Source organism: Giraffa tippelskirchi, chromosome 6 (assembly GCF_054371585.1).
Source record: "Giraffa tippelskirchi isolate mGirTip1 chromosome 6, T2T-mGirTip1v1.2.pri, whole genome shotgun sequence".
In the NCBI taxonomy this organism is placed as follows: Eukaryota; Metazoa; Chordata; class Mammalia; order Artiodactyla; family Giraffidae; genus Giraffa; species Giraffa tippelskirchi.
In genome coordinates, this window is record NC_137280.1 from 160658082 (window position 1) to 160679430 (window position 21349).

Below are 21349 nucleotides of genomic sequence, written 5' to 3' on the forward strand. Positions count from 1 at the left end.
GCTCTAAAGTAGATATCATTAGTATTTGGTTATATTTCCATCCAGGCCTTCTTTGCATATATGCAGAGTAATAGTATATATGAATATGTAATTTATTTTTATAAAATGTATGAAATGTGCTAAAAATGTATTCTCTATCAGCGTCCAAGGTTAGATTATAAATGTTCAGGGTTTAAGTAATCTAGCCTCCACTTGACGAAACCTCATAATAATGTTTTTGCTTTTCACTTTGTCACACTTTTGGACTTAGCTATTGGGAAGTGTATTTACGAGTTTCTGTCACTTTTTGAGAAAATGAAGAGTTCTGCTATCATTCATAAATAATTTCTGTTTATTCATTTTATTTTAGCTGCAGTTGTAAAGTTTACTGCAAAAACCTTAGTGTACCCATAATCTGGGAACTTCTGTCTTATTGTAATAGCCTCAGATTTCCAACTTGTCTTATCATCGAAAAGTAAGATTTAAGGCGCCCAAACTCTTGTTGTGAAGAGTGAGTTGTTATAGGTAAAGTGTATATAATTGGGCTTTACCCTCAATAGGTGTCAATTGCTGTTTTACTTGTTGATAATAATAATAGTAGCTTGTTGCTCACCCTTTGTGGCTATTGTCCTTATATCTTATCTTTCAGCCAGAAGCTCTTGATAACATGGAGTTTATATTTTAACATGTATCTATAAGATACTGTATTTTGTACACATAGTGAACATTTTGGTGATGCTGATTAGAGTCAGAACTGAAGAATCTTGAGACAAGATTATTGGTATTAATCTGTCAAAATTAATAAGCTACTCCCGGGAAAATATGCTAAATATACTAAAGCCCTGGGAAGAGCAGAGACTTACGGAAATACACTTGTGAAACTGAAACTAGAATGTTATTATCTATAGAAACAAAAAGGACTTATATATGTAGTTTGTTAATAATGGATTTTTTCTTTCTCACTTAACTCTCTCTTATTTGATATTTTTGGTCTCTGAGGAGTGGTATGAACAACAGTCGGTGTGGAATCAAATTATCAGAACTAAATCCCAGATTCCTTTTCTCCAAATATATCTTTGGCCCTCAAATTTCTTAGTTTTTGTGAGGCTTAAATAAGGTAAGGTGAAAATGTTAGTCGCTCAGTCGTTTCTGACTCTTTGCAACTCCATGGACTGTAGCCCACCAGGCTCCTCTGTCCGTGGAATTCTCCAAGGAAGAATACTGGAGTGGGTAGCCATTCCTTCTCCAGGGGATCTTCCCGATCCAGGTATTGAACGTGGATCTCCTGTGTTGCAGGCAGATTCTTTACTGTCTGAGCCACCAGGGAAACCCATAGTATGTGTAAGAGGTGACACATAATAGAAACTCTATAAATATCAATTGGCTCCAAATCTCTACTCTTGGCACCAATGCAAAATGTTATTTAAAAAAAACAAAAACAAACAAATAGGTGTCTTTCTTGAAAATGAAAGGTGTTGTGCCATATTTTTGTATTTACATAGCAAATGCAAAGTCCTTTCAGTTTGGACTTGGCTTCACAGAGTCAATATATGTAATTCATATTAGGTCTGTATTATATGGGGAGTCTTACTGACATAGAAAGAATCCCCAAATCTCAGTTCCTTAATAATTTATTTCTTCTTTATGCCCAAGTCCTACATCGCTCTTCCTAGTTGGGGTTTATGAATACCTCTTCTCCAACTGGCATCTCAGGCACTAGACTCTCCATCTGTGACTCTGCCTCCTCTAGTCACCTAGCAAATGGAGACAGAGGGAATATGGAGATTGTGTGGGAAACTGAAGGCCAGACTATGATTATCAGGTTCTGCCTAGATTTTTTTGGCCAGATATTCAGTAACAAGCTCCACCTAATTACAAAAGAGGTTAGGAAATGCCAAGTTAGCTGAGTGTCTAAGACAAAAAGAGAATGGAATTTGGTGAAACATTTTTTTTTCTGCGATGTGATTGTATAATAACATGCCGTGAACCGAGTTCTAGATTCAGAAATTGTGGTTGATTTTCTTTTTTCAGGTAATGGTAGATGAATCCCTTTTGTCTGATGACCCTGATTCGTACGTGACATTGACAGTTGTCCGGTCCCCAGGAGGTAAAGGGGCTGTCCGACTTCAGTGGACCATAGATGAGATGGCTAAGGATGACCTCAGTCCTTTAAGTGGGACGCTTCATTTTGATGAGGTATAGTCATCATCAGGATGCCTGCAGTTTTTCTCTAATTTGTCTTTGATGTTCTTTTCCATAGCATTGCTTATAAATTCATTTGATATTAATAGTATTCACTATGTCTGAAATTTTTTGAAATCATATGCACCGTGGGGAAATCACAAACACACACACATACACACCCACACACACACCCCTAAATGTCTGAAATCAAATTTAGTTTTGACACTGCCTACATCCAACCATTAAAACTACTCTGCTGTCCACATTGCCTCCCCTGATTGAGGGCAGAACCAGTGAAGCAAGCCGGACATCCAGCTGTCATCCCTATCTCCATCTATTCTGTAACTCTTGCATATATTTGACAATCGAGATTGGTCAGTTTTCCCTTTTTAAATACCCTTTCTTTTCCTCCTACTCTGTCATGGTTGTGACAGTCCATGCCTCCATCATCTCTCCTTGGGTAATCTTTTAACTGATGGTCCCACTCCAAATCTTTTTTCTGTCCGTTATCTGCACCTCTGACTTATTTTTTTCGTTCAGTCGCTCAGTCGTGTCTGACGCTGTGTGACCCCATGGACTGCAGCATGCCAGGTTTCCCTGTCCTTCACCATCTCCCGGAGTTTGCTCAAACTCATGTCTCTTAGTCGGTGATGCCATCCAACCATCTCGTCCTTTCTTGCCCCTTTCTCCTCCTGCCTTTCTGTAAGGAAGATCTTGTTTTGCCATCTCCTGGTTAAAATGATCAATGATGTCTGCTTACCCATAGAACTTTAGGCTCTAAAACATGGAACACGGAGCCTCTCAGAGGGAATCCTGGCTGTACCTTTCTCTCAGTTAATCTGAGCACAGAGTTTCAGTGAATCCAGTCTAACCACAGCCAGCTAGTAGTTGTCAGCCAGACTCTGAGCGCTTTTGTCCTGAGAGGTGGGATGGCAAAGTGAAAGAGAACTGACAGGCTGATTCTTAAACCTTTCTAGAGATGTAAAAGACCAAGAATAGCAAGAAACTCACAAAGAAGGATGGAGGGTGGCCTTCCCCAACTAAATTTTAAGATAGCGTGTATCAAAGGTAAATACAATAGGATGATTGGCTTTGGGACAGACAAATAAGACTAAAGAGAAGAGACTGGGCAGTCTGGATTTATCAGTCTTTCGTGGTTTTTGCTTTCATGTTCGCATAAATCATTCCTAAATTCATAAACATGAAAACAAAAGGGAATTAGTTAAAAACGAGAAAAACAGTAGAACTGTTGGGTAAGTTTTTTAAAAAGCAACAAAAAATAATCCCACACTTTAAGACCAAGTAAGAAAGAACCGTTAAAAGAGAAAGCATAGAATTTTAAGAGATTACTTTGTATAGATCTAGACAAATAAATGTAAACACCTATATGAAATTTATTTTAATAGATATATGGTAGATGTAGAAAGTCTAAGCAGATGAATTTCTGTAAATGAAATAAAAAATAAGAGAGTAGAAAGTCCCCAAGGTGGTTTTCTAAAAGAAAACTGACCAAACATTTAAAGATAAGATAATTCCAATGAAACATATTCTGTTTTTTTTTTTTTTTTGGAGTCTAGTTACCTTTTACGAGAGCTTTCAACACCAAGCAACACAGAAGCAAATACTTTATTTTTCTTTCCATTTTCTAACTGGTGATTGGGTTTCCCTGGTGACTCAGCTAGTGAAGAATCCATCTGCAACGTGGGAGACCTGGGTTCAATCCCAGGAGTGGGAAGGGAGAAGGGAATGGCTGCCCACTCCAGTATTCTGGCCTGGAAAATTCCATGAATCATATAGCCCATGGAGTCAGTGATGTCCTCTGACAATCCAGTTGCCACTTGGTTGGACATTCTGCTGCCTTTTTTGAGGTGTTGATTACTCTAATGGAATCAGTGATCCCATGTCAAATGTCACAGATGTTTCATCCACTCACGTCTTAGGTTTTGATATGTGATGGCTCAGGAGACCTCTCAGTTACATGCCCTAGCCCTCTATAAAATCCTCACTTGGCATGAAAAGAATTTAGAGATTACTTTGAAATTTCATGTAGTAATAATGAGCAGTCAGTTTTCAGTTACTGGATTCTAATCACTAGATCTGCTTCCCAGGTGATTAGAAAGGTTCTCTGATGTTAGCAGGATATTCATGCTAAGTGGCAAATAGTATGATCTTTCCCCCCCAGGGAATAAGGCCATCCTTGTTCAGAGTACTGAACACCAGGAGGGATAAGCTTCTGGGTAACCCTGGATTTGACTCCCTCCATCTTGCTCTTTGTTTCACAACCTGGTGCGTTTCATTTACTTCTGCGTAACAGCTTTATTGTTCTTGGATATTCAGCTCTGACATACCTATGTCTCCACTGTAACAAATGGCTGTGTAGCTAGGCACACAGTTCAGCTAGTTGACAGTGTGTGCAAAGTAGAAGGGGTGAGAGTGGTTTACTGTATTCCAGGAAATTTAGATTTAGATTTTAGTTTAGATTTTCCATGAGTGCATTCCTGTCTGAGGCAGGAAGTATACATTTTCCTAGCAGCTCTTATATAAAATTTTTAAGAAGTATAGATACTATAAAACAGAAAAAAGGAACTCTGAAGAAAGAGCAGCTAGAGTGAAGAGATTAAAATAATACTTTTAATAAATAAAAATCTCAAAGAAAAGATGATTGCAGAACTAAGAAACTTATTGTTTAGTCTCTTAAGTCATGTCCGAATCTTTTGCGACCCCTTGGACTGTAGCCCGCCAGGCTCTTCTGTCTATGGGATTTTCCACTCAAGAATACTGGAGTGGGTTGCTATTCCCTTCTCCAGGGGATCTTTACAACCCAGGGATCGAATCTGCATCTCCTGCACTGGCAGGCGACTTCTTTACCACTGAGCCACCAGAGAAGCCTGCAAAGCTGAGATAAGAAGAAATAAACAGCAGAATTCAAACTGTGGAAAATTATTCAGTGATGCATGGGAAAAATTGGACTTTTTTCAGTCAGCATCAGAGGAGACCTTAAAGATAAAAATAATTTCTGTCACGGTTGCATCGCAAAGTGCTAAGCTTGTTGTCTTCTGTGTATTTGCTTTTCCTTGTTCTTTCTCTTCCAGTCTGTACTGAAAACTTACCATATGTTCCAAGAAATTACTGAGCTAAGTGTAAGAAGGAATAATGTGAGCTCTCTTGAGATCAACACCTACATAAGCAATAGGAAGGAAGCAGGAGAGGGTAGAAAGCAAGTCACAAAAAGGGGTAGTAGGTAGAGAACCCTTATAAATATTAAACCCTCACTGTGATCTATTTACATCATGCTGTGACCATGTAACTCAAGTGATTCAACTTTCAGCGGCTGAAAATTTTCAGTAAATTTTAAAGTTGTGTTAAAAATTTCCCCCTTCTTCCTGTTAAGAATCTTAATGGGATTTTTGCTCAGAGCTAATTTTTATGTAATAATTATTTCTGGAAGAAACCCATAATTCTAAAGGGTTTAAGGAAAGGGCACCTGTAAAAAATGCTTGTGAACTTAAATGTCATTCTGCTGATGAGAACGTTCAAAACTTAAGTTTGGCCAGTCTGAAAACATGTGTTCTCCTCTCGTTTGGTGTAGACTGAGTCCCAGAAGACCATCGTGTTGCATACACTTCAGGACACCGTGTTGGAGGAGGACAGGCGTTTCACCATTCAGCTGCTCTCAGCTGATGAGGTAGAAATATCTCCAATAAAAGGTAAGAGATAGCAAAATTTTTGGAAATTAAAAAGTAGTTTTTTGGAAAAATGTGACCAAATAATCAGTGGTTACAAAGATGGGTGGTGTTTGTTTTTATAATTTGTAAAACGTCTGTTAAAACATAAGGATATTTCCTACTTGTATAACAGCTAAGGACTTTTTAAAGCTAAAATTATAATATGCGGTGTTGGTAGGGTCACATGCCAAGGTTTTCATACTACTTAACTGTGTGATTTTTTTAAAAAATTAAGATGTTAATTTAGTAGTGTTCATAAAGTAAAATATGGAAGCTTCCTAAATGACCCAACAGCAGGGGACTGGTTAAATGTAATAGACGACTCTGCAGGTATTCAAAAAATGTGACAGAAAAAGCCTTACATGCATCAAAATTAAGAACATTTAATTACATGGATAATTTTTATGTTCATAAAACTGGCTTCATAACAACATGTTCAGTGTAGTCCCACTTTTGTCATGTGTATGTCATAAACATTAGGAATTATTTACTTGAAATGTTGATAGTGGTTTTTGAGTATCTGAATTTTCTACACATACTTAAAATGACCATAGTTACTTTTGTAATAAAATGTTGTTTTATTTTTATTTTTTTTGGTAATTCTTTTTTTTAAATTTTAAATTAGTTTATTTATCTATTTTTTAGCTTTACAATACTGTATTTGTTTTGCCATACATTGACATGAATCCACCATGGGTGTATATGTTAGCCTGTTACTACGGCTCTTTCAGCCTATCTATACCTGTTTTCATCATAAAATAGCTACTTAGATATTTCAACATTTCAGAAACAGGCATCATAATTCTCATTTGCCTATGGTCCATGTGAAAATTTGTTTCTTACATCTGGAGAAAGAGGACTAATGGTGCTAAAATGGTTTCATTATGTAATGCCCATAAAAAATGGCACAACAACTTTGATATGAAAGCTTAGTTCCTGTTGCATGTCCTTTTTTGACATTAAGAGCTTCATCCTGTGCAAGGGTTTGTGGCCAAAGAAGCAGAATTCTGTGGCCAAGGAAATTCTTAGAATTGTAGAGAGTATCATATATTGTCACTCCCGATGTCACCTAGGGTAGTTAATCTTTTTGCATTTTTATCCAGAGTACTTTCCTTTATGCATTTCAGTCAGTCATATCTTTGTATTATATTCTTACATAAATCTTAAGTCAGCTAGCTCAGTTATTTACATTGTGTTAAACACCAGAGTTGATGTTTCTGTAGACTAATTAGATGCAAGAACAAGAGGATACCAGTGGATCAAGGTAAATCATTTGTTAATATAAGAAAATTCATAGTGTATTCCTGACTGTGACATACTTACATGTGAGAAGCCACTGTTGGTGCTGTTAATCCGTTGCCACAGAAAGTGACAGTGTGATAATCCAGTCCTTTGTTTCTTGAAACTCTAGTGTGTGCTTCTGGAAACAAGTTCATTTAAGCGACTACCAGATTATGATATGAATACTCAAATTACTTGATACAATTTTTATTTCCATTTTTGTAGGAATACTTGACGCATTTTATAAACACTTAGAAGCAAACGATTGTCAGAAAATTAAAAATAAAAATGGGTCCCCAAGAATTCTTGCTTTTGCTACATAGCTAACAGATATAACCACATAGCCAATTGCAGGGAACTGCAGAATGGTTACTGTAGAAGTGGATTAATGCATAGGGTAGACTGCAGTCCCATACCTGCTTGTCATGGGAGTGGTATTGGAAGTACTGCCCACTTTATCCCTTTCATTAAAATGGGATCGTGGGCAAGTCATTTGCCTTAGTGTCTTCTGTGCCTCTATGCGCTTACATGTCTCCGTTGGTAAAATGAGGATAATATTAGTACCTAACTTATATGCTTATCATGAGGATTAACTCACAGGATTCGTATATGTAAATCCCTTAGAACTTTGCCAGGTGTGTATTAAGTGAATACATGTGCTTTCTGCATGAGCGGTGTTGTGTATCATCTTGAACTCAGGTAGCGCGTCAATAATCATTCAAGGAGATAAGGGAGCATCTGGAGAAGTTGGGATAGCTCCATTATCTAGGCATGTCCTCATTGGAGAGCCCTCAGCAAAATATAATGGTACTGCCATCATCAGGTAAGGGGTTCATGATTTTTATTGCCTAGGTGAGAGTTTTGAAGTTGTATTTAATTAGCATTTTAATGCCCTAAATACATTGTTCTCAGTGCAGACATATTCTTCTTATAAATTGGTACAATCCTGTGGCGAGAACACATTGTTTACAAACACTGAAGGTATGTTTTGACCTGTCTTGACGTTAAATCTGAGGTTTGTGGTCTTTTAGGTGATTTGCAGAGCCCATGACCAGCAAAGCGCACTGAGCAACGTCAGGAGATCTATGCTCGCAGCCCTGCTCTGTCACTTACGCCATGAAACAGGAGCCACTTGTGTATCTGAGCCAGAAAATCATTCCTTAAAAAATCATCTGAATCAAAGACTTTAAGATGTTCTAAAATTAGGACCTGTTATATAACTAAGATGGGAGAAGGCAATGGCACCCCACTCCAGTACTCTTGCTTGGGAAACCCCATGGACGGAGGAGCCTGGTAGGCTGCAGCCCATGGGGTCACGAAGAGTCGGACACGACTGAGAGACTTCACTTTCACTTTTCCCTTTCATGCCCTGGAGAAGGAAATGGCAACCTACTCCAGTATTCTTGCCTGGAGAATTCCAGGGACGGAGGAGCCTGGTGGGCTGCCGTCTATGGGGTCACACAGAGTCGGACACGACTGAAGCGACTTAGCAGCAGCATATAACTAAGATATTCCCAGGTGGTGCAGTGGTAAAGAATCCTGCCTGCCAATGCAGGAGACACAGGAGATGGCAGGTTAGATCCCTGGGTTGGGAAGATTCTCTGGAGAAGGAAATGTCAACCCACTCCAGTATTCTTGCCTAGAAAATCCCATGAACAGAGGAGCCTGGTGGGCTATATCCAAGGGGTCTCAAAAAATATGGACACAAATTAACAACTAAACAAAAACAACAACAACATTATGATCATAGGCAATTTTATTATAAATTCTCTCATGAGGGGTGGAATAGCAACTATCAATAACGTAGCTGGATTTATGTTAAAACTTATCTTTTTGGTTGTTTTTCCAGTAGCATTGCATGTATGAAGTGTTTCCAGTCCTTTATTCTGTTTGAGCTTTGTACCTTGTGTAGGACGTGAAGAATCTGTACATACATTTTTTAAAATTCCTTTCCACCTTATACTTTTAGTGTTCAGCTTTTGCCAGTATTCTTGTCAAGCAGATTTACACAAGCTCAGTATTTTGGGTGTTACTGTCTTGGGATTATCTGACTTTCATTTGCTTTATAGTTGATAGATAAGGTTGTTTAAATGCAAATAATGTTCTTAAAATAATGCCACTTGCAACAACGTGGATGGACCTAGAGATTGTCATACTGAATGAAGTAAGTCAGGCAGAGAAATGCAAATATCATATGATTTCACTTATATGTGGAATCTAAAAAAGGGTACAAATTAGCTTATCTACAGAACAGAGATAGACCCACAGATGTAGAAAACAAATTTATGATTACTAGAGGGTAGGGTGGGGGAGGAATAAATTGGGAAATTGGAATTGATATATACCCACTAGTATATGTAAGTAAAGAATCTGCCTGCAATACGGGAGATCTTGGTTTGATCCCTGGGTCTGGAAGATCCTCTGGAGAAGGGAATGGCAACCTACTCCAGTATTCTTGCCTGGAGAATCTGATGGACAGAGAAGCGTGGTGGTCTACAGTCCATGGGGTCGCAGAGAGTAGGGCAGGGCTGAACAACTAACACTTTGCTTTGATATGTAAAATAGATAACTAACAAGAACCTACTGTATAGCACAGGGAACTCGACTCCATAGTCTGTAATGACCTATGTGGGAAAAGAATTCAAAAAGAGTGGATATATGTATGTGTATAACTGATTCACTTTACTGTACACCTGAAACTAATACAACAGTATAAATGAACTGTACTCTAATACCAGGTTTTAAAAAAATGCATAATGTTCTTGAAATAAATGAAAATTGTTTATTGTTGAAGGACACAGAAAATATCTAGGAAAAGCTCTTTCAATAAAAATGTATTGAAATAGACATTTTACATTGTTGTAGCCTTATTCGTGGCCCAGCGATTTCTGGGGAGGTCACTGTGTCCTGGAGGATATTCCCTCCTTCCATGGAGGAATTTGCTGAAACATCAGGAAAACTGACGATGCGAGATGGACAGTCTGCGGCCATTGTAGTGATACAGGTATCACGGTTACTGGCTGCTGTCATGCCCTTTGCTGTGAGTGTGTGTGTGGTTGGAGGGGTAGGCTTAATATCACAGCTTGTTGTTGCTTATGTGATATTTATTTTTCTCTAAATGTTCAGATTCTGCCGCTAATGGCTCTTTCTGTTCGTCTCTAGGCTTTGAACGATGACCTTCCCGAGGAAAAACGTTTCTATGAGTTTCAGCTCACTGGGGTCAGTGAGGGCGGAGTGTTGAGCGAGTCTAGCAGCACTGCCAACATCACCGTGGTGGCCAGTGACTTTCCCCACGGCCGGTTCGCCTTTTCTCAAGAGCAGCTGCGAGTGACGGAGGAAGTACAAAAGGTAGAGCGTGAAATGCTTAAAATCGTAGATGCCACTTTTTATCTTTTGTATCACGAGCGATCTTTAAAATGTGTCTCTACATTCACATTCTCAAGTTTTCACAGCTGATTTCATGCGCTCCTGCTGTCATTTTTAATGTCAATTCTATATACTTTTTTTTTTTTTATCAATTTGCATATAACTTCCAGATAATCCTGGTAAGTAAAATTAGAGACAATCAAAATTAAGTCTGGCCTGGTAGAGTACTCATCCAAACCAAGTGAAAAAACACTGCTTCTTGCGCAGGTTAACCTCACCGTCCTCCGTTTGGGTGGGTCTTTCGGCCGCGTGAGGCTCTGCTTGGAGGCTGTGAGCGGGACCGCGGAGGTCGGCGTGGACTTCCTGCCTCCGCCCTCGCAGCTCCTCTTTGAAGCCAGAGAGACGGTGAAAAGCGTGCACATTGAAATCCTTGATGACAGCCTTCCTGAAGGTCCTGAGGAGTTTTCCCTCATGATGACAGAGGTGGAACTCCTGGGAAGGTAAAGTAAAAGAGAAAATTAGGAAAAAGAGAGAAAGGATGAGTCAAAGCTGGGCTGTGCAGGGATTAATTCTAAGCTCTCAGATGGTCTACCCTGGCTTTTTCTCACATTCATATGATGCTGGAACAGGACCTGGTGGCAAAGCCTGTTAATTATACCACGTTGTAAAATATAATTTTTTTCCTGAAAGTTGAAAGTATGTGTTTCTGTTGTGTGAAGTCACTCTGAGCAGCAAGACAATTGAACACGGTGTAAGCTGGTAGTAATTGGTGAGAAAAGAGAGGAGCTGTTCTCTAGGTCAAAGGTCAGCTGGCGGGGCAGATTTTGGTCCCCCCATCTCTTGTCTCTACTCCACGGAGCAGGCTAGACTGAGAGATTTCTTTCCTTGTATCTTCAAAGACTGTATTGTCTTCTTTGTGGATGAACGAGGTAGATATTTGCCTACTGGTATTTTTAAAGCAGGGGAAGAATTTTTGAGTCACAGATAGTTGGGGGGTAGTGCACCAGGGATTCATTGACGATCAAGAATTAACCATGTTGAGACTCTCTTGTTCTCTGGTTTAGTGGGAGTGACTTGATTAACAGGGTGGCGAACACGTGTTCCATGATGAAATGGATGAAATACTCAGAGGTTGAGTGGCGTAAGGAGCACCTTGACACCTCTGGCTCACGCATAACCTTCAACTGGAATCATGTCTGCATTTAGATAGTTCTTAGAGGAAGTTTACTTGTGCATGCAATGAAAATGTTTTTGCATTGGTGATATTAATGCCAATCTTTAAAGCTTTCTTCTAACTAAAATATTTCACTGAAGGAGGCAGAATGTATATCATTCCCCTGGGAAAAATTAGCTGTGAGCTCACAAACCCTTCAAATCTTCAATTTCCGGAAATGAGTCTGTGTCTGATGATGGGAATGAATTTGTCCTTATATTAAATGTATTAAAACATGAGCTGATTAGTTTTGATTAATTGAGTGAACTTTGATAAGCATAGCACATTATGTGTGATATTATATCTGTGTTTTTGACTAAGTAGGGCTTGAAGCATTTGTCCTCATTGCTATCCTTTAAAAAACCCAATTCCTACTTAAGCTTAATTCTGAGGAAGTAATATTTTTCTTCCAGATACATTTCCAGGCTTGCTTTGATCTGAAAAGGAAAGTAGTATAAACAAAATTTTCCTAGTTTCTAGAAAACTTATTGCCTTGATATTAAGTTATGGTAAGCAGCTAAGCCATAATCCTTCTCAGACTGTTGATAACAGTTTATCTTAATATTTTAATGACCAGTTTTCTAATTTTGCCCTATATATAATCCTATTAATGAGCTTTCAAACTTTCAAATCTAGGTAGGTTAAAAATACTAGGTAAATAGAATTTGGAAATTGAAATTGAAGGAAGGACTAAAGTGTGTGGTCAGCAGTACCTTCCTAGCCCCAGAAGTTAATTTTCCAACTTCTTCCCAATTTCCTTATAGTTTTACTATCTTCCCATGGCCTAAGTTTAGTGACATTGTATTAGCTTTGATTTTATCCAGAGAGGAATAACTGGGAGCAGCACAGAAATCTGTTTCAAACATCATTTCAGAAAAGTATTTTCGTGTTGAGCTTCATAAGCCTCAGTTACAGGAGCTAGTAGGACACTTCTTCAGTTCATGCTAAGCAATTGTGTACTCAGTTTATTTTATTTTATATTTTATGACTTTACAAGGGGGTATGATTTTACCATCCAAGAAAATGGACTTCAAATAGACCAACCTCCTGAAATAGGAAACATCTCCATTGTCCGAATCATCATAATGAAAAATGATAATGCAGAGGGAATCATTGAATTTGACCCAAGGTATACCACCTTTGAAGGTAGGTTCAGTAACCTTACTTATAAATTTAGCACCAATTTCTGAATCAGAGTACCTGAGCATGACACTGTCAGTTTGAATTCCTAAATGCATTTTCTTGGTTTGGGGTGTGTGTGTGCATGTGTGTGTTTACATATATACTTTGTATTTATTTATGCCTTTATGTGTATATATTTGTATTCATTTTTAAAACATATTTGAAGTTACCTTTGGGCAGTCTGGAATCTCATTGTGTATGGCAGAATGGAATGGTTAGGAATAAGGCATTTAGAGAAATTATGTTTAATTTTAGGATTATTGAAATGTTTATATTTTGAAGAGTTTTATGAGTGTAGTTCTAATTTATGCAGTGCTTAATTTCCTTTGCAATTAAAAATCAGTGAATATTCATTTTCTAATGAATAATCACCTTTGAAACATTTTACTGGACTGCAGGCACAGATAGTATCTGGACTCCCAATCATGCTTTCTTCAACAGTTCCTAATAGCAGCTTGCCTTCTGTTGCCAATTCTCCCATCATGTAGAAGCAGAATGTGGAATATATGGTTATACAGCCTATACATCCTCCTGGGTAGAAGTTGTCTGCCTTTCTGTTTTTATTCAAAGGCAGAATATGAATATACCTTTCAAAATAAACATTTTACCTTATTATTGCAATCAGTTTTATCACCTTCATCTCCTCTGTCAAATTCTTTTGTTATCTACCATTTTAAAGTTCATCAGAAATCACTTTAGGAGTGATTTATTATTGGCTCCATGGGTAATGTCATAGAAGACATCATCATTTTGCAAATTTCAGTCTACAGCAAGTAGAAGTCAGGCTGCATTTTTACACCAAGAAAAAAATGAGGCTTGGGTCTTTTTTCTGTTCTTTGATTTCTGTTTGATTCACTGTCTTTGGGAAGATTTGGGCAACGCATAGTGATAATTACAATGTAAGTTCAGTACTGCTTAGCCATGGCTATTATGAACTCTATTAAATGATATTTTAATGTACTGATATTAGTATAGCTGAAGAAGAAATAAACTTTAGAATTCTTAAGTTGAAATCAAACATTGAGGATATATGTTCAGATTTACAAGTAGGTAGAAGCTGAAAAATGTAATAGAATCATACTTGTATCTGGACTTTTAAAACACTCATATGATATAAATAACATATACCTTATTTTTTAATGTTACCAATGTTTCAATTAAATATGCAGAGGCAATCCAGAATGGTTTCCTTTGAGTACAGTACTCATGTTTTAAGTGTTTTTTGTGTTTGTCTACCATTATTACCAGTTCATCTACCAGTAAGGGTTATTTACTTGTATGTGGCACACAGAGGCAGGATGCCTTTGCTGATGATTAAATCAATTATTTAAATTCTAGCTTACACTGCTCACTATAGCTTTCAACTTTTGACACACTATATTTCTCCTAAAAAAGTAAGTCGTGACATGTTCACTAATGGTTCTTGAAAGCGAGACAAGAACTGCAGAAAAATGGAGTGTTTGCCATCGTCCTGTTATATTTAATTGTCATGTTTGATTTAACTGAACCGTATTAAAGTCAGTTTCTTTGGCTGGCATACCAATTCATTGCACATTTCTGTTCCAGTGGAGGAAGACATAGGGACGATCATGATTCCAGTGCAGAGGCTTCATGGCACTTATGGCCGCGTGACGGCTGATTTCGTCTCTCAGAGCTCCTCTGCGGGTCCTGGTGGCATTGATTATGTCCTGCATGGTAGTTCAGTCACCTTTCAGCATGGGCAGAACTTAAGTTTTATAAATGTTTCCATCATTGATGACGATGAAAGGTAATACTGTTTCGTATATAACATGCACATATGTAAATCATGAGTATTGTGTTCCAGTCTTTACCTATGTTTTGCACTGAAAATAGAATTTTAGATTATAGTTGTGCCCATGGAGAAATGAGTGAGGAACTCTAGGGGGTGGGATGCTGGGGTAGGGAAAAAGGGAGTGAGAGACCACAGTGATTACGGGTCACTTTTTCTCAAATAGAAGAAGAAATACTGCTTTTTGTTCTCCTAGATTGAAAAGTCTATAGTCAGAATGTGGAAACATCCTGCAAATCACTTCCTTAATTCGTTAAGCAATTAAAAAGAGGGGAAGAAAGTCTAATAACTTGCAGGTTATGTAATATTGAAGTTGATCATTTCATGCTTCTAGCTGAGCACCCTCTCCTTAGCGCTTGGTGTGTGACTACTGCGCCTTGAATATGTATGACCAATTTGGAAAATGACTAGTTATTTGGGTTTTAGAAGCATTTTATTATGTTTAGACTCACAGAATTGCTCCTTCTTGCTATGCAGTGAATTTGAGGAGCCCATTGAAATTATGCTCATTGGAGCTACTGGTGGCGCGGTCCTTGGGCGCCACCTAGTGTGCAGAATCACGATTGCCAAGAGTGACTCTCCTTCTGGGGTAGTAAGATTTCTCAATCAAAGCCGAGTTTCTGTTCCTAATCCCAGTTCCACAATGATTCTACCCTTGATGCTGGAGCGGACTGGAGGACTCTTGGGAGAGATTCAGGTAGAGTTATTTTTTTCCCCATGATTTTTAAAATAATTTTGATTAATAGATATGGTGTTGGATTTTCTTATTTCTCAAATATATTCATTTATTCAGAGTCAATAATATTTATTAATTACCAAGTAGATGTAAAGCAGTTTCCAAATCCTATGAAATACATAAAAATGAGTCGATAACATAGGACTGTGTGGGAGATATTCTAAAATAACTTTCACATGTATGTATGTATTTTTAATACGGCATATCCTGCAGAGTAATTCTTTGTTTAAAGCTGATTGTTTTCTTAAAAAAAAAATAAATACCCTGCAGGTGAACTGGGAGATAGTAGGACCCAATTCTCAGGAAGCCTTACCACCACAGAACCGAGACATCGCAGACCCGGTAAGCGGGTCCTTCTCTTTTAGAGATGGGGAAGGTGGAGTGCGAAGCATCACTCTGGTAATCTATCCACATGACGACGTTGAAATTGAAAAGACTTTCATTATTAAACTTAAGCTTGTGAGAGGAGAAGCTCAATTAGACTCCACAGCTAAAGATGTGACATTAACAGTAAGTCTGACTTTATTTTTCCCACAGAATTTCAGCTTTAAAGTATCTTTCAGAAAATGGGCTTACATTTGTTGAAACTCTACGGGCTTATGATGAATTAAAAGTTATAAAACCCAGTGAAGTCATAGTAATTTCCTGTGGGTCAGATGTTCTGGTTGTTATATTAGTTTATTACGTAGCCTGATTATTGGTAATTCTTTAAGATACTGAGAAATAGTGATTTTACACTTTTTGAGAAAATTTGATGCTTTGGGGAGATTTGGCACTTTTCGAGAGGAGGCATTTGTTGCATCATAAACGTTGGATATCTTTGCCATTAAAGGGCCTCAGAGCTCACAGGTAGTAACAAGTCAGACTGTTGAGAGGGAGAATGGTATTTTTTCAATTAGTGCAGTGATGGTGTGAGTCAGATCCAGATACAACTTATTTGGTATGAATCACCCAATCCATTGGGGCAGAAAGTCCTGGAGACCAAGGTTACCAAAAAAAGGTAGAGAGATGCACCTTTTTCTAAGTTTGGAAAAGCCTCTTTTATGTGGGGTCTGTATCAGTCAGATGTCCCCAGAGAACTGGAACTGTTAATGCTGGGAAACGGATACGAAGAAATAGAGACATTTTGTAAGGAATTATATCCCATGACTGTGGGGGCTGGCAAGTCAGAATCCATAAAATAGGTGGAAGGAATCCATAAAGCAGAATAAAGCAGGTAGGAAGCTCAGGAACGAACTGAAGTTGCCTTCTTGAGTTTGAATTTCGTGGCGCAGGCCAGCAGGCTGGAAATGCAAGCAGGATTCCTAAATTGTGGTCTTGAGGCAGAATTCCTTTTTCTCCAGGAAGCCTCAGTGTTTGCTCTTTAAAGCTTTCATCTCGTTGGATGAAGTCCATCCACATTATTGAGAAGAGTTTTATTGACGTCGTCAGCTGGCTGTCAGTTTCAACCACATCTACAAAATATCATGACAACAACATCTGGATAGCATTTGAGCAAACAGTTGGACACTTTAGCCTAGTCAGGCTGACACATAAAATTAACCATCACAGGGCCATTACCTTTCTCCATATTATCAATATAAATACATCATAACCAGTAGAAAGAGGTTGGCTAAACTTAACTGGTTAAATGAAGCGAACATGAGGTGAGTAAAGCTAATTCAGACTTTGAAGTTCTATCCTTTTGAGGTTCTACACATTGTCATTTTCTGAACACTTATTCCCATTATCCTTGGGGCGTAGGAACCTTCTTGCTTTAGGTAACAATCAGGGAAATGAAGGTTTTTAAAAGTTGCATAGCCAGATAGAGTCATTCCCAAGTGTCATGACTGTGTTTCTTTCATTCCCTCAGTATATCTTATACATGCACAACATATCAGTGTACTGGTGCTTGGAGACTGTGATTCCATCCATAGTAGTTACCTATGTCTTCGCTCTCCTCTGTTCTAGGTAGAGAAGTTTGGTGATCCCAATGGAGTGATTCAGTTTGCGCCCGAGTCTTTGTCTGAGGAGACCTATTTGGAGCCATCAGCTCTGGAAGGGCCCCTGATCATTACCTTCTTTGTCAAAAGAATCAAGGGCGTTTCAGGAGAGATTATGGTACCGTTTTTCTTTGAATTTTTAAGCAGAGTAATCGTTTGCCTGACGGTTGTGGTTGAGAAGAACAGAGAAACCGCGTGTTCTGGAGAATTAGAGTTTTTGATAAACTGAAGTGACATGAAATTTCACACATGCTGAGAAGGTTCACTGAGGCCCCTTTGGGCTGGCTCGTCGGCACCAACCTCTGGCTATCTCTTTAAATATTCAGTTGCAGTTAGGTTAAAAAGATCTTTCTCTTATTTAATCACAAAGGATATGATTGAACTATTTATAATTTCTTGTTTGCTATAATGTGAAGCTTTTTATACTTAACAAGACTATCCATGATTTTTACAAATTGCTTAATATATTCTTTATTCTCGAGATCATTGAGATGCCCTTATAAATGATCAAGATGTTCATTGAACAGATCAAGGTTATCTGTTTGCTAGCTAAATTTATTTTGTGAAATCTCTCTATAAACTTAGCTTTTTTCCTGTATTGGAGATTAACTGTTACTTTTCTTCAGTTGAAACTTTATGGAGGTGAAAAATTTTTGGAAAATAACTTTTTTAGAGTTTTTTGGGGAGAAATTCTTAATTTTTAAAATGTTAGATATCCTCTTTTTATTAAAAACAAACAGAAACAAATTCCAATGTGAATATCAGATTATCTACTCATTTTTGGCCCTCAAATATGGTCTTGGTTCACTGTTGAATGCCTTTGTGGAACTGGTATATTTTAAAGTTAATTTGTTTCTCTTTATCTTGTCAAATTATGTTACTAATTTAGAAGCAGGTGAAATGAGATTTTGTCATCCTGTCCTGGAGAAAGCAATGGCACCCCACTCCCTACTCTTGCCTGGAAAATCCCATGGACGGAGGAGCCTGGTAGGCTGCAGTCCATGGGGTCGCTAAGAGTCGGACACAACTGAGCGACTTCACTTTCACTTTTCACTTGTATGCACTGGAGAAGGAAATGGCAACCCACTCCAGTATTCTTGCCTGGAGAATCCCAGGGATGGCGGAGCCTGGTGGGCTGCCGTCTATGGGGTTGCACAGAGTTGGACATGACTAAAGCGACTTAGCAGCAGCAACAGTAGCATCCTGTCCTGCAAATGGCATACAATAGCCTGAAAGAGTTAAGACGGTTTCTGAATTACTTAAGTAGTGATACTTGGAAAATTTAAATTTAAATATATTGATGCACACTTATATAGGCAAGCTTTTTATACATAATTGAGGTAAACGAATTTAAAAGATTTTGATTAAATACACAGCGTTATATAACTTTGTTGATTTTCTTCCTTTTGTTTTAGGTTTACTGGGAATTAAGTAGTGAGTTTGATATCACTGGAGACTTTCTTTCTACGAAAGGAATGTTTACCATTGCTGACGGAGAAAGTGAGGCCAGCTTTGATGTTCACCTGCTGCCGGATGACACTCCTGAGACGGAGGAAGTGTGTGTGCTCCAGCTTGTTTCAGTAAAGGGAGGAGCAGAACTGGATGCAGAGAAATGTGTCCTTCGGTTCTCCGTTTCTGCAAATGACGACCCGCATGGAATATTTGCCCTGTATTCAGATCACCAGTCCATACTTATCGGGCAGAACCTTCGTAGATTCATCCAAATTAACATAACCCGGCTTGCGGGCACATTTGGAGATGTGGCTGTTAGCTATCGAATATCATCTGACTCGAAGGAGCAGTCTGTTGTTACAGAAAATGCAGAGAGGCAGCTGGTGGTCAGAGATGGTACCAGATATAAAGTGGACTCAGTGCCAGTCCAGAGTCAGGTTTGTAGCATCTTTTTCGTTTTCCCAGTCATTCCGAAAGACTCCTTCAAGAGGGCCCTTGTTAATCTCATGATCAGTTTAAAATCTGATTTAGATATTTAAATGGAACTGTGGATTATGCCATAGAAAATGCATAGTGATTTTTGGATAATACATATACTGAGGTATTTGCAGATTATAAGTAAATAAGTATCTGTTCCTACCTGGAGATAAAAGATTTTTGTCTAGATAGTAGAAAGCAGTTATTTAGTCTTTCAGAATTCCAGGAATTGTTCCAGGTGCTGCACACACTCACATTACACAATCATGTACACACTGGATGATTCTTGAGGGAGAGAGATTTGCAGGCTTCCTTGTGCTGCTACCTGGAGAAGGAAATGGCAACCCACTCCAGTGTTCTTGCCTGGAGAGTTCCATGGACAGAGGAGCCTAGTGGGCTGCAGTCCACGGGGTCACAAAGAGTCGGAAACAACTGAGTGACAAACACTTGCGCTCCTACCCAAGAGCAGTGCAGTGAGAGACGATGCGGGTTTCCTGGGGTCTGATGGGGCTCCGTGCTATCTGCTTTCATTCCATAGCTGGAATCTGCCACCCAGGAAATCAGCAATGGGTTTTTTCTGTTAATGAGGAGAGAAGATAGCAGACTATTCTGCCAACATATCAGGTGAGAGGGACAGGAACCAACTGCGTGCCCAGCAGTCTTTATTACTCTGAGCCACAGAGAGTGATTCGAGGGACTATTTGAATCCTTCCAAGAGGATACCTAGTGTCATTCCATATGCATGGGAGAGGAGTTCATTCATTTCACACATGGGATGCATTGCAGCAGTGGGGATTGCTATTTCATGGCCGTGAAAGTCTGTGCCAGAAGTTAGCCAGATTGGAGTCATCTTGAGAATGGTATGAGGTGGATTGTGAAGTTCAGTTCAGTTCAGCTGCTCAGTTGTGTCAGACTCTTCGTGACCCCATGAATCGCAGCATGCCAGGCCTCCCTGTCCATCACCAACTCCTGGAGTTTGTCCAATCCCATGTCCATCGAGTCAGTGATGCCATCCAGCCATCTCATCCTCTGTCGTCCCCTTCTCCTCCTGCCCCCAATCCTTCCCAGCATCAGGGCCTTTTCCAATGAGTCAACTCTTCGCATGAAGTGGCCAAAGTATTGGAGTTTCAGCTTCAACATCAGTCCTTCCAATGAACACCCAGGACTGATCTCCTTTAGGATGGACTGGTTGGATCTCCTTGCAGTCCAAGGGACTCTCAAGAGTCTTCTTCAACACCACAGTTCAAAAGCATCAATTCTTCAATGCTCAGCTTTCTTCCCCGTCCAACTCTCACATCCATACATGACTACTGGGAAAACCATAGCCTTGACTAGATGGACCTTTGTTGGCAAAGTAATGTTTCTGCTTTTTAATATGCTGTCTAGGTTGGTCATAACTTTCCTTCCAAAGAGTAAGCATCTTTTAATTTCATGGCTGCAGTCACCATCTGCAGTGATTTTGGAGCTCAAAAAAGATAAAGTCAGTCACTGTTTCCAGTGTTTCCCCATCTATTTCCCATGAAGTGATGGCACCGGATGCCATGAACTTAGTTTTCTGAATGTTGAGCTTTAAGCCAACTTTTTCACTCTCCTCTTTCACTTTCATCAAGAGGCTTTTTAGTTCCTCTTCACTTTCTGCCATAAGGATGGTGTCATCTGCATATCTGAGGTTATTGATATTTCTTCTGTCAATGTTGATTCCAGCTTGTGCTTCTTCCAGCCCAGTGTTTCTCATGATGTACTCTGCATATAAGTTAAATAAGTAGGGTGACAATATACAACCTTGACGTACTCCTTTTCCTATTTGGAACCAGTCTGTTGTTCCCATGTCCAGTTCTAACTGTTTCCTGACCTGCATACAGATTTCTCAAGAGACAGGTCAGGTGGTTTGGTATTCCCATCTCTTGAAGAATTTTCCACAGTTTATGGTGATCCACACAGTCAAAGGCTTTGGCATAGTCA

General features: G+C 38.9%; 1 protein-coding gene across 1 annotated transcript in view; it reads left to right on the forward strand.

Annotated features, from left to right (window-relative positions):
* Nucleotides 1-21349, forward strand: part of ADGRV1 (adhesion G protein-coupled receptor V1) — a 537185-nt gene that overhangs the window by 173631 nt on the left and 342205 nt on the right. The window contains exons 59-70 of the mRNA XM_081504948.1: nucleotides 2011-2175; nucleotides 5753-5870; nucleotides 7869-7992; nucleotides 10035-10173; nucleotides 10332-10517; nucleotides 10803-11035; nucleotides 12746-12894; nucleotides 14497-14698; nucleotides 15218-15437; nucleotides 15747-15986; nucleotides 17427-17576; nucleotides 18874-19347. Of these exons, the coding sequence (XP_081361074.1) occupies nucleotides 2011-2175; nucleotides 5753-5870; nucleotides 7869-7992; nucleotides 10035-10173; nucleotides 10332-10517; nucleotides 10803-11035; nucleotides 12746-12894; nucleotides 14497-14698; nucleotides 15218-15437; nucleotides 15747-15986; nucleotides 17427-17576; nucleotides 18874-19347 (2400 nt within the window). The remainder of the gene's footprint in view (nucleotides 1-2010; nucleotides 2176-5752; nucleotides 5871-7868; nucleotides 7993-10034; nucleotides 10174-10331; nucleotides 10518-10802; nucleotides 11036-12745; nucleotides 12895-14496; nucleotides 14699-15217; nucleotides 15438-15746; nucleotides 15987-17426; nucleotides 17577-18873; nucleotides 19348-21349) is intronic.